This window comes from Phocoena sinus, chromosome 8 (genome assembly GCF_008692025.1).
Source record: "Phocoena sinus isolate mPhoSin1 chromosome 8, mPhoSin1.pri, whole genome shotgun sequence".
Classification (NCBI taxonomy): Eukaryota; Metazoa; Chordata; class Mammalia; order Artiodactyla; family Phocoenidae; genus Phocoena; species Phocoena sinus.
In genome coordinates this window covers 71,224,268-71,237,738 of record NC_045770.1, presented here as the reverse complement: position 1 = coordinate 71,237,738, position 13,471 = coordinate 71,224,268, and the positions used below count along the sequence as shown (strand labels likewise).

The window sequence follows — 13,471 nt, the reverse complement described above, 5'->3', positions numbered from 1 at the left end:
ACTTTATGTTGGAGAATTCATGTAAGTACATATAGTTACACTTCATGTTTCTTAATGAGTACATGGTATTACATGGTATTACAAGGTATCTTAGCATAAATTATGAACTATTACCTCTATGTAGGTTGTTTATACATTTTTCTTCTCCCAAACGGTTCTGTGATGAATTTTAATATATAAGTGTTTGCCCCTTTGCTAGTATTTTTTTTCCTTTTTTTAAAAACCTCTTTATTGGAGTATAATTGCTTTACAACGGTGTGTTAGTTTCTGCTTTATAACAAAGTGAATCAGCTATACATATACATATATCCCCATATCCCCTCCCTCTTGCGTCTCCCTCCCACCCTCCCTATCCCACCCCTCTAGGTGGTCACAAAGCACTGTGCTGATCTCCCTGTGCTATGCGGCTGCTTCCCACTAGTGCTAGTATTTCTTCATAGGATATTCCTACAGATGAAATAATTGAATCAAGAGCTTTGTATATTTTTAGTTATAATAGTTTATATTAGATTGCAGTAACAAAACAAAACTTACCAGTATACACCTCCCTCCCCACCAGTAGATTATGAAAGTATCTGTTTCCCACCTTGTTGCCAGCACTGGATGTTATCTTAAATTTTTTGTCTCTTAGATAAAAATTGGCGTCTCGTTATTGCTTGATTTCTATTTGTTAGTGAGTATTAACTAATATGTTAAATATGACCATATGTAATTCCCCCCATGTTTATAGCCTTTGCTATAATTTTAATTTTTATAGTAAAAATTAACTCTCTTTAGCAACAACTTTTTTGACCATTTGACAATTGGGCATTTAAAAAATTGGGTCCATATCATATTTTTGTTGTCATATAAAAAGGTCTTCATTTTCATTATGTACTTAACAGTATCGGTTTCTTTTCATAGGTTGTCCTCCAAAGAAGTATGGAACGAGTACAGTCCTTTTTTCTAAGAAATAAATGCCGTCTCCCTCTCAATCCAAGTCTTGTGGCAAAAGAATTAAATATTAAGGTGACATACAATGCTTATAAGTTCATATTACATTTTCAAATAATGTGTAGGAAGAAGGCAAATGGGCAGGTATGCTTAAGGCAAATGCAGATAATATCTGCATAGGTTGGTTATAAGTACTTAAGGATGTATGTTTGTATAAGATCCATATTTATCTCAGTATATTCTTATCTAATCACCATTCCTGAAAGAAAAAGCAGTGTAAAATTATTTACTGCCTTGAAATTATTTTTTGCTATGGTGTAATAGCTGCATATGTTGTAATTCCAGTGGTAAAAGTACCCAGTCACAGGTAGGCAGTTTTTTTCCTCTCTTGTGAATGGCCAGGTGGAGTCTTCCAAGGTTTATAACACTTCTTAGAGTCATCAAAAAGTAGTTGTAATCATCAAAATTGAGTTAACTATATTTTTAATTGGGCTAATAGTAGCACAAATAATGGATTTTTCTCTAACATGAGTTCAGCAAAAGCAGCCAATTAATTCATCCATTAGTGTCTGTGATTTTGAAAGTCTAGGGTACAACTATCCATAAAGGAGTCTTACATTTAATTTTTTTAAATTGACATATGGCTACTCTTCATTGAAATACTGGGTTGGCCAAAAAGTTCATTTGGTTTTTTTCCATACGATGGCTCTAGTAGCGCTTAGTTGTCTTTAACTTCATGTGAAACAATTTTCTTAGATTGTATTGTGACAGCTGTCATATCAGCGAGCATTTAAAAAAAACACATCAAAATTGGTGAATTTTTGTGTAGTCATTTTAATATTGAAGATGGAAGAAAAACATTTTTGGCATATTATGCTTTATTATTTCAAGAAAGGTAAAAACACAACTGAAATGCAAAAAGAGATTTATGTGGTGTATGGAGAAGGTGCTGTGACTGATAGAACGTGTCAAAAGTGGTTTGCAAAGTTTCGTGCTAGAGATTCTCACTGGATGATGCTACATGGTCGGGTAGACCAGTTGAAGTCGATAGCGATCAAATCAAGACTGTAATTGAGAACAATCAACGTTATACCACGTGGGAGATAGCCGACATACTCAAAATATCCAAATCAAGCGTTGAAAATCATTTGCACCAGCCTGGTTATGTTCATTGCTTTGATGTTTGGGTTCCACCTAAGTTAAGTGAAAAAAGTTTCTTTTTTTTAATAGATGCATTTATTTATTTACTTTTTTTTGGCTGCATTGGGTCTTCGTTGCTGCACGTGGGCTTTCTCTAGTTGTGGTGAGCAGGGGCTGCTCTTCATTGTGGTGTGCAGGCTTCTTGTTGCAGTGGCTTCTCTTGTTGCGGAGCACGGGCTCTAGGCACGCGGGCTCAGTAGTTGTGGCTTGTGGGCTCTAGAGCACAGGCTCAGTAGTTGTGGTGCACGGGCTTAGTTGCTCTGCGGCATGTGGGATCTTCCTGGACCAGGGTTCGAACCTGTGTTCCCTGCATTGGCAGGCAGATTCTTAACCACTGTGCCACCAGGGAAGTCCGAAAAAAATCCCTGACTGTATTTCAGCATGCAATTCTCTGCTTAAACGTAATGAAAATGTTTCATTTTTTTTTTTCTGACAAAAAAATCATTTATAACCTCCCCATGCACATAAAATGACTGGATACACTTTGGTTTATATGCTTTCAGGCTTTTTCTAGTTACACGAACTATGTTTTTATAAAAATAAGCCCTTACTATATGAACTATTTTGTAACTTACTTTTTTAAAAATTTAATTAAATTAATTTATTTTTATACAGTAGGTTCTTATTAGTTATCTGTTTTATACATATTAGTGTATATATGTCAATCCCCATTTCCCAATTTGTTTTTTGAAAACAAATTGTGACAGGAGATGAAAAGTGGATACTGTACAATAATGTGGAATGGAAGAGATTGTGGGGTAAGCAAAATGAACCACCACAAACCACACCAAGGGCCAGTCTTCATCCAAAGAAGGTGATGTATATATGGTGGGATTGGAAGGGAGTCCTCTGTTATGAGCTCCTTCTGGAAAACCAAACGATTAATTCCAACAAGTACTACTCCCAATTAGACCAACTGAAAGTGGTACTCGACGAAAAGCATCCAGAATTAGTCAACAGAAAATGCATAATCTTCCATCAGGATTATGCAAGACCGCATGTTTCTTTGATGACCAGGCAAAAACTGTTACAGCTTGGCTGGCAAGTTCGGACTCATCCGCCATATTCACCAGACATTGCACCTTCAGATTTCCATTTATTTCAGTCTTTACAAAATTCTCTGAGTGGAAAAAATTTCAATTCCCTGGAAGACTGTAAAAGGCACCTGGGGGCTTCCCTGGTGGCACAGTGGTTTAGAATCCGCCTGCCAATACAGGGGACACAGGTTCGAGCCCTGATTTGGGAAGATCCCACATGCCACGGAGCAACTAAGCCCGTGTGCTACAACTACTGAGCTTGTGCTCTAGAGCCCGCAATCCACAACTACTGAGCCCGAGTGCCACAACTACTGAGCCCGAGTGCCACAACTACTGAAGCCGGTGTCTTGAGCCTGTGCTCCGCAACAAGAGAAGCCACCGCAGTGAGAAGCCCACGCACTGCAACGAAGAGTGGCCCCCACTCACTGCAAGTAGAGAAAGCCTGTGCACAACGCAGCCAAAAATAAAATAAATAAATTTATATTTAAAAAATATTGTATAAAAAAAGGCACCTGGAACAGTTCTTTGCTCAAGAAGATAAAAAGTTTTGGGAAGATGGAATTATATAGTTGCCTGAAAAATGGCAGAAGGTGGTGGAACAAAATGGTGAATGTGTTGTTCAAAAAGTTCTTGGTGAAAATGAAAAATGTGTCTTTTGTCTTTACTTAAAAACCAAAGGAGGGCTTCCTTGGTGGCGCAGTGGTTGAGAGTCTGCCTGCTAATGCAGGGGACACGGGTTTGAGCCTTGGTCTGGGAAGATCCCACATGCCGCGGAGCAGCTGGGCCCATGAGCCACAACTACTGAGCCTGCGCGTCTGGAGCCTGTGCTCCGCAACAAAAGAGGCCGTGATAGTGAGAGGTCCGCGCATCCCGATGAAGAGTGGCTCCCACTTGCCACAACTAGAGAGGGCACTCACACAGAAATGAAGACCCAACACAGCCCAAAATAAAAAGATCAGCAAGTAGCTCATTCTCATTAAAAAACAAACAAACAAAAAAACCGAAGGAACTTTTTGGCCAACTCAATATAAGAGTGGGTGCTTGAGCTGTATAATTATGTCACTGGAGGTGGGGGGGGGGTTACATTTACCCCTTGGATTTTGTTTGCTGTTTCCTTTAAATTGCTCTCGCTCTCTTAAATTAGTTTTTTAGCCAGTTTCATTTTAATATTAGACTTGATCTTTGCTAATGAAATTGTTCAATTTAGTGTCACTATTTGATCCCATGGCTAATTATTAATTTTACTAGTACCATGAATAGAAGTAGAGATCTCATTCCAAATCTTACTGATTTAGAGGAAAGATAAGCATATACAAAATTTTGTGCTTTGTTGAAGGATTATAACACTTTTAAAGTGTCATAATATTTCAAATTTTTAATGTTTTTTGTCTCAAGTTTTTAAGGTATTGCTTCTCTGCTTAGACAATGTGTTATGTTTAAGTTTCAAAAAAGTATCTTTATAAACCTCTTATCTGCCAGATAATCTAAGAAGCAGCTCATGTGCGTTATTTCATTTGCCCTAATTCAAAGGAAAAAGTGAAAGGAGAAATGCCTTGGACAAAAAAAAATTTTTTTTAAGTTTTTATTTCAGTGTTATCATTCTGATGCTTAACATATTGTATTTGTAGTCATGTTCCTTCTTCAGTTCTAATGCTGTGCCCCTGAAAGTCACAATGGTGAATGCTGATCCAATGGGGGAAGAAATTAATGTCATGTTTAAGGTGAGCAGAGAAAGGTGATTTTGTTTTTTGGTAATTTAAAAATTCTTTTCTCAAATTCCTTTTTCAAAATTGCAACAGTAATTTTGTTTATTTGGAATTTAATTAAATTGAATAACTGTGTGAAAAATTATTACTGAGATAAACTGTTCCCAAATGGATTTGGTAATAAATGCAACTCTGGGCTAGAGCTGCTGTATATGGCCATGCTAGTTAAGTGTTAGTACATCATAGCTCTAGATAATGCCTTTCACCTGGAGGTGAAATGGTATGCCCTAGAGACGTGCAGGGCAATATTGCAAAACTATGAGAGGGGCACTCTTTTTGGAAATGTGTAACTTACCTGTGGGAAGCAGCAGGAGTAGAGTACTTTAGAGTAATCTATTACCAGTCAAAGTTTTGTGTGTTGTGATCACAATTAGTATTATTTTTAAGAAAGAATGGAGAGTTTTAGTTAATTCAGTGAGTTCATTTAGTGGAGGTTCATCAAGATAGCTTCTCTTGAACCACCTTTGATATGTCTATAGCAAGTTCCCATATACTCAGATCTGGTTTTGGATTCCATTTTATTGTGTTGATGTATTTGCCTTTTCCTAAAACAGTATCATCTGTTTGAATACAGTAATTTTATATGTTGTAATATTTGTTAAGGCAAATCACCTCTTTTTTTCCATAATTTTCTTGGCCAGTCTCAAAAATGTATACATCATTATGTGTTTTAAACTTATCCAATTTAAAAAGAAAATGAAAACTTGATGTGATCCAGTTAGAATTCATTTGGGGAGAGCTAACTTTTTTTTAAGTAAACTTTTAATTTGAGATCATTGTATATTGAAGTTTGCAGTTCACTGTAGTTCATTTTAACAAATTACACAGAAATCCTGTATACCCTTTACTCAGTTTCCCCCAATGGTAACATCTTGCAAAACTGTTCTACAATATTGCAGTTAGGATGTTGACATTGATACAGTCAAGATATGAAATATTTCGATCAATACAAAGATCTTCCATATTGCCCTTTTAAAAAATTGAACATAATTCACATACCATAAAACCCAACCTTTTAAAGTGTACAGATCAGGAAACTGAGACATGAAGAGGTTAAGTAACTTTCTCTAGAATGCTGCAGAAGAATAAAAATGTGGTTCTGTTCATCTTATTCTCTACTCTTTTCACTGTTCCCTCCTCCCCACACCCCCCTCTTTTATTATATGTAATCTATTAAGTCTTTTGGAAATGTACAAGTTTCATTTTGTTTCCTTGATTTCAAGGTTGGTGAAGATCTTCGGCAAGATATGTTAGCTTTACAAATGATAAAGATTATGGACAAGATCTGGCTTAAAGAAGGGCTAGATCTGAGGATGGTAATTTTCAAATGTCTCTCAACTGGCAGAGATCGAGGTAAATATGTTAGCTATGTCTTATTTTATTCCTTGAATTTTGCTCATAGTGCACCTGCTCTAAGGGTCCTGGTGCTGGTACACTATGATCTTAGCCTTATCACTTTCCTTTCATAGGTAAGGATGTGCAGACTTTATCTTGTCAAAACAAAATCAGGTCAGGGACTTCCCTGGTGGTGCAGTGGTTAAGATTCCAGGCTTCCACTGCAGGGAGCATAGGATACGTCCCTCGTCGGGGAAGTTCTGCGTGCCACGTGGTATGGCCAAAAAAAGGGAAATCAAGTCAGTTTAAGAATTCTTGCTGGTTTTATATAGTAACTCAATGAGTAGCCCTAATAAATGCTTGCATGACAATAAGTTTTATAAGATGGAAGTCACTTTATCAAGCAAGATTCCTCATTCATCAACAAGAGCCTACCATTTCACTGGATTAGTTTTTCTGTCACTATACTTATTTCATATAGTTGAACTCTTCTTTCTTCTTATGGAATTCTATGTAACTTTGTAGGCAGTCAACTCCTCTTTTTTTTATGTTGTTTCTAATGGTTGAGTGCTTACTTTGTGATTTGCCCTGTACTAAAGCTTTTCACTCGTGTTATCTCACTGTGTTGTTATTTTTCAAATGAAAAATCATATTCACATCCTCTGTGAAGTTGGGTTTTTTTTGCAGTACGCGGGCCTCACTGCTGTGGCCTCTCTGGTCGCGGAGCACAGGCTCCGGATGCACAGGCCCAGCAGCCACGGCCCACGGGCCCAGCTGCTCCGCGGCATGTGGGATCCTCCTGGACCGGCGCACAAACCCGCGTCCCCTGCATCGGCAGGTGGACTCCCAACCACTGCGCCACCAGGGAAGCCCCTTTGTGAAGTTTTTAACAAACACCTTAGTTTATAGTAATCCTCCCTTCTCCAGACTCAGCAGTTGTCTTTAATACTTACCAGACATTGCGTCATCTCTGCTAGATTGATTTTAAGTTCCCTCAGGGGATGGTAGTACTTTGTATATTTATGAACGTTTATCCACTGTTTTGTACACAGTAATTTCTACATGTGTATGTTTGATAATGAAATTAGAAATTTGTATATTAAAAATTGGATTAAACATATTTATAGAATCAAGATGCAGGTATTCATTGAAAAAGGATGTCACTGTGAACTATAAACCAGATAATGTAACCAAAACAACACAAAGGATCCAAATGAGTTCACTCTGCCATGTGTGACCAGTCTACTAGGATTACAGCCTGACCCTGCATGCTTTCTTTTGGGATGGCCTGGAGGACTTGGCCTTCTTGGTTATTTCCAGTCCTTTCTTCAAAGCAGGTCTCTGTGTCTGTATCTTTCATTTTGATAACAGTGCATCTCCTTGATTTGTTAAAATATATAAAACTAATTTTTAAAATATATAAAAAATATATGCACATAGTAAAATATCCATATAGCATGTAATAGAATAAATTGGAATGTAAATCTTAGTTTTCTCCCACACCTCCTAGGCAGCCTGCTCCCAAAATATAACTGCTTACATAGCTTTCTGAGGCTATTTTTTAATTCTTTTTTAAAAATTGTTTTTTGGCCACACCGCACACGGGATCTTAGTTCCCCAACCAGCGATCGAACCCGTGCCCCCTGCAGTGGAAATGCAAAGTCCTAACCACTGGACCACCAGGGAATTCCCTTTCTGAGACTATTTTGTATATATTCCAACATGCATAATACTTTCTTTTAAACAAAAGGTACAGTTCTCTATGTGGATTTTGTCTTTAAAAACATATTTTTGAGATTTTTCTACCTAAGCACAGCATTTACATTTCAGTAAGGAAGGCAAAACATGTACTTGAGACTCAAACATATCACAAAGACAATCTTTATCTGTTCTTCCCTTTGAAAGGGCTTAATGTACTCTGAAACACTCTTATATTGCCCAAGTACATGACTAGAGAAAGTTTTTTGTGCAAAATGGGACAGCATATATCTTGTAAGTAACTTTATTGATGAGGTCAGTATTATCTAGTTTGCAATTAAAGTTGTTATTCTTATTCTTTGTGTGGGTAGCACATGGATATACAGACAAAGTCTGAAATAGTCAAATTCAGTTTTATATCTTGGGTACTTTTTTTTTTTTTTTTTTTTTTTTGCGGTACGCGGGCCTCTCACTGTTGTGGCCTCTCCCGTTGTGGAGCACAGGCCCCGGACGCACAGGCTCAGTGGCCATGGCTCACGGGCCTAGCTGCTCCACGGTATGTGGGATCTTCCCGGACCGGGGCATGAACCCGTGTCCCCTGCATCAGCAGGCGGACTCTCAACCACTGTGCCACCAGGGAAGCCCTATATCTTGGGTACTTATGAAAATAAAAAATAATTTTGATTTCTCACATTTTCTAGCATGGGCTGCCAGAGTTGACTTTTTTTTAAATGTTGATTGTTAGCTGGTATCTTATGTCAAACATCAAAAGCTATAAATTTTGGGTGGGGGAGACATTTTCACATATCTTAATGTTTTGTTTTTAAAGGCATGGTGGAGCTAGTTCCTGCTTCAGATACCCTCAGGAAAATCCAAGTGGAATATGGTGTGACTGGATCCTTTAAAGATAAACCACTTGCAGAGTGGCTGAGGAAATATAATCCCTCTGAAGAGGAATATGAAAAGGTGATTAGCTAGTCTCTGTATTCTAAATTACCGTCAAAAATGTGTTACATAGGTCTTAAGTGCTTTTATTTTCCAGCTCTGGTGACTAGTCATTTAGTTTAAGTTGTGAATTTTTCTCAGTTTTAATGAGATCCCAGTTTATGTCAAATCATTAATGTATCGTATTTACAGATAGACACGTACAAATGCTATCTGTTGACCTATGAAAGTAAAGTAGAGGAATTTTGTTCTTTGTTGGTCTTTTACACTATTTAAGAGCTCTCGCTTTTCTTAATTCTTCGTGGTTTGGGGAAAGAAGCTAATATTTGTTTACAGTAATATTGGCTCTGTGATTCTGAATAAGTTATTTGACCCAAAATAATTGTCAAGTAACATACTTTGAATGACTTTTCATGCACTTGGCTCTTCTGTGTGCTTTGCTAAGTAAGAGGGAATATAACATAGTGGAATCTCATTGCCTGGGTTTGAATCTTGGCTCTGCTACTTAACAGTGATGTGATCTTGGGCAAATAATCTTTCTGTTTTTGTTTCTCTCATACGTAAAATAGCAGTAATAATAATATTTACATCATTGTTTTGTTGTGGCATTTTAAATGAGTTTAATATGTACATACGCACACACATATACTCTGGTGTGTGTGTAGAAAGAGACTAGTACAATGCCTGGTTTTGTGATAAGTGCTGTGTAAACATATGCTGTTATCGTCATCATCATCATCACCACTAAAGATTTCTAGGGGGTTATGGAATAAAATTAATCACATGGACCTGTAGAGCCACATGACTGTTCTGTTCAGAAATGTCGTATCTTGAGAATAAATTAAATGCATGTGCTTTAGTATTTGCTTTACAAATACTCATTGTATGCAACTTGTATCCTTCTTTGTGATATTATTAATTTAATCCCCAGGACAGGCAGGACTAAAGTGAAAGAAGGTCTTCCAGCTTTGAGAAACTTGCAGATGACACATAAGGGGTCACTAAATGGACAACAAGACACATTCATTATATTATTGGATGTTTAAAGATATAAGCTTACTTTCTTTACACATGCCATTCCTACAAGCCAAAAAAGGGGAAAAATATTCCTTTATTTAGATTAATCTTTGTCCCAATGTTACCACTTGTGGTAAGTAGCAGAGCCTGTGAAGAGCAGGGTTCCACAAACACGATGCTTAAAAGATGGTCAAAGGCAGAGTGTACCCTAAGTAGGGACTGACAGGATCTCTACCTGTTTGTTGAAAGACAAAATCTAGAGAGAAGGGGCAATAACCACCTTTAGAAGGGTGTTTGCTTTTGAAAAACTGGCTTCTGCTACCATAACCCAGTTTACAAGCTATTGAGAAAGTGGATTATAATAGTGTTTTCAACGAGTGATAAATTACTTTAATCTTTGTTACCCTGCCTCCTTTAAAAATAATCTTTTTCCTAAGATAATTTTGTGTCTTTATTATAGGCTTCTGAGAATTTTATCTATTCTTGTGCTGGATGCTGTGTAGCCACCTATGTTTTAGGTATCTGTGATCGACACAATGACAATATAATGCTTCGAAGCACAGGACACATGTTTCACATTGACTTTGGAAAGTTTTTGGGCCACGCACAGATGTTTGGTAGCTTCAAAAGGTACTAATATTGTTATTATTGCTAAAGAAAATAGAGGCACTTCCTATTTCACAAGTTAATGTCCCCAACTATTACATATAAAATAAGCTACAAGGATATACTTGTACACATATAAAATAAGCTACAAAGATATACAACACAGGGAATATAGCCAGTTTTATAACTATAGATGGAGTGTAATCTTTAAAAATTGTGAATCTCTATATTATACATGTAACATATAATATTGTATATCAACTACAATTTTAAAAAATCAACTTCAAAAAAAAACCAAGTTAATGCCCCAAACTTTGCTTTTTTTCTTGCTGTTCTTTGCCTTGTAGCTCCCTTTGAGCGTAACTAGGGATGAAAAAGGCTCTAAAAGATGACTTTACCATGTAACAGAAAGAATGAGTATGTGTGTGTAACCTTTGAAATGAGTTAAGGTGTATTTTATTTTATCTAGTTAGTGGTACCTATTAGAAGTGTTCCCATTTATATAACGGCAACGAGTACAAATTTTTTCTCTATATTTGTTTGTAACTAATATTTGATCTCTGTTTGGCTGTGGGTGGATTGATAAATATCACCTTGGAAATATATATAAATTCTACCTAAATAAGGAGATTATATGATGGCTTTCCTGGGGAAATGTGAATTTTTAAGAATTATGCAAATTCAGAACTGCCTGATACTAAGTTACCCACTTAGAAACTGCTATGGCTCAGATAGCTTTAGTTCAATAGCCATGTAATAGCAATAGCACTTATTTGAATATCTTCTGTAAATAATACTTTGTATGTACTTTCTTTTTAAATAGGGATCGGGCTCCTTTTGTGCTGACCTCTGATATGGCATATGTCATTAATGGGGGTGAGAAGCCCACCATTCGTTTCCAGTTGTTTGTGGACCTCTGCTGTCAAGCCTACAACTTGATAAGAAAGCAAACAAACCTCTTTCTTAACCTGCTTTCACTGGTAACTCTGTTCTTTACAAGCATTTAATTAATTTTAAATGAATGGTTCTGTGTTTCAGTATCTAAAAATAGATATTTTGTGATTTTTGGAATATAATTTATTGTAGTTTCAAGTGTCATATTATTACCGAAATATTTTAAAATTGCTGCCATGTGAAATATGCCAGACACCATTTATATAAAATAAAAAAATAAGTCACTAGATAGAGTGGGTACCCTGGTGATGAGCAGTAATAGTAACTGGAAGGGACCCTGAGAGTATCATCTGGGATGCTGGTAAATGTTTTATGTCTTAATCTGGATGTATTCAAATTTTGGACATTCATTAAGCTGTGCTTTTAAGATTTCCGTGCTTTTCTGGTTGTATATTAAGTAAAAACAAACCAAAAAAAACCCCTATGATTATTGTGACTGAAATTGATGTAGAAACAGAGGACTACACAAAAGACCTGGATTTCACAGCGTTTATTCCATAAATTGGCTGTGACTTGCAACAATTGATCTTCTTGGCCAAGATTTTTCTTATTAGAGAATCAGTCCCTAAAACACTAACAGACTCTTTAAAACTGTGATTGTTTTGGTTTGTTTGCTTTATTTCTGATTACTTGGCCAGCTTTTAGGGAGGGGTGAGGAACAGACTTTTAAAAAATTTAACTCACAAACCTTTTATCCTTTCTAAAGATGATTCCTTCAGGGTTACCAGAACTTACAAGTATTCAAGATTTGAAATATGTTAGAGATGCACTTCAACCCCAAACTACAGATGCAGAAGCTACAATTTTCTTTACTAGGTAAGGTATATTTAAGTATATTAGAGAAGGCACACACTGCTTAACCTTGATTTGTTTTCCTTAGTTTAAACAAATGCTATATATCAAAATGCTGATTTATAGGAAAAAATTGTGATTCACAGTACCAGCAAATAGGTTTATCAAAAGTTTGTTTACTGAATAAATGTGAAGCATCGGCAATAGCACTTTAAAAAATACATTTATTTCAGGAATTCCCTGGAAGTCCAGTGGTTAGGACTCGGTGCTTTCACTGCAGTGGCCTGGGTTCAATCCCTGGTTGGGGAACTAAGATCCAGCAAGCCGTGTGGCGCGGCCAAAAAAAAAAAAATTTACTTCTCTCAAAATATCATCTTGGGGCTTCCCTGGTGGCGCAGTGGTTGAGAGTGGGTTCATGCCCCGGTCCGGGAAGATCCCACATGCCGTGGAGCGGCTGGGCCTGTGAGCCATGGCCTCTGAGCCTGCGCGTCCGGAGCCTGTGCTCCGCAATGGGAGAGGCCACAACAGTGAGAGGCCCGTGTACCGGGGGAAAAAAAAAAAAGATCTCAAGTTTTATTTAGTATATGATTTCAATTCTAAACATCCCATTTATGAATCATTTCTGCAAAACATATTTTCTACAGTATCACATACAAGGTTTTTTTCTAAAATGATATCTCTACTAATGTATTTTGCAGGATTCTGCCATAACAATTTTCATGGATACCATAAGTGCTTAAACAGTGAACTCTGGGTCACTGCTGTAGTAAATTGTTATATGATGTAGTACTTGAAACACATGTACCAATAAGTGGCATTTGAACTTGTGATTATTACTTTAGAAGCAGATCTTCCTGGCAAATATGTTCTAAAGGTCTGGTGACCAGGTTGGTCACAGACTAGTGGTACCACCTCATTAAACGCCACAGCAGGGAGGAGCACATGAGCTCATATTCTTTTCTTTCCTTTTTCTCTTGCCTTCTTCCTCTCAGTGGAGAAGAGGTAGAAAACACTGGACTGGACTTCCCTAGTCTCAAGAGTCTGGGCTGAATTGAATTGAAGGAAGCTGACTTTTATATAGCCTTCCAAACTAATCCTGATAATTTAGGTATTGATGGGTTTTGTTTTGTTTTTTTGAGATTTGTTGGCTCCCCTGGGCAAAACTATAAAGCAGGCATGTAAGTATTA

At 37.0% G+C, this 13,471-nt stretch overlaps 1 protein-coding gene across 1 annotated transcript in view; it reads left to right on the top strand.

Moving 5' to 3' along the window:
- PIK3C2A (phosphatidylinositol-4-phosphate 3-kinase catalytic subunit type 2 alpha) overlaps positions 1-13,471 on the top strand; it is a 106,724-nt gene that overhangs the window by 84,410 nt on the left and 8,843 nt on the right. The window contains exons 20-26 of the mRNA XM_032641584.1: positions 904-1,008; positions 4,799-4,891; positions 6,160-6,289; positions 8,799-8,935; positions 10,392-10,561; positions 11,361-11,517; positions 12,198-12,307. Of these exons, the coding sequence (XP_032497475.1) occupies positions 904-1,008; positions 4,799-4,891; positions 6,160-6,289; positions 8,799-8,935; positions 10,392-10,561; positions 11,361-11,517; positions 12,198-12,307 (902 nt within the window). The remainder of the gene's footprint in view (positions 1-903; positions 1,009-4,798; positions 4,892-6,159; positions 6,290-8,798; positions 8,936-10,391; positions 10,562-11,360; positions 11,518-12,197; positions 12,308-13,471) is intronic.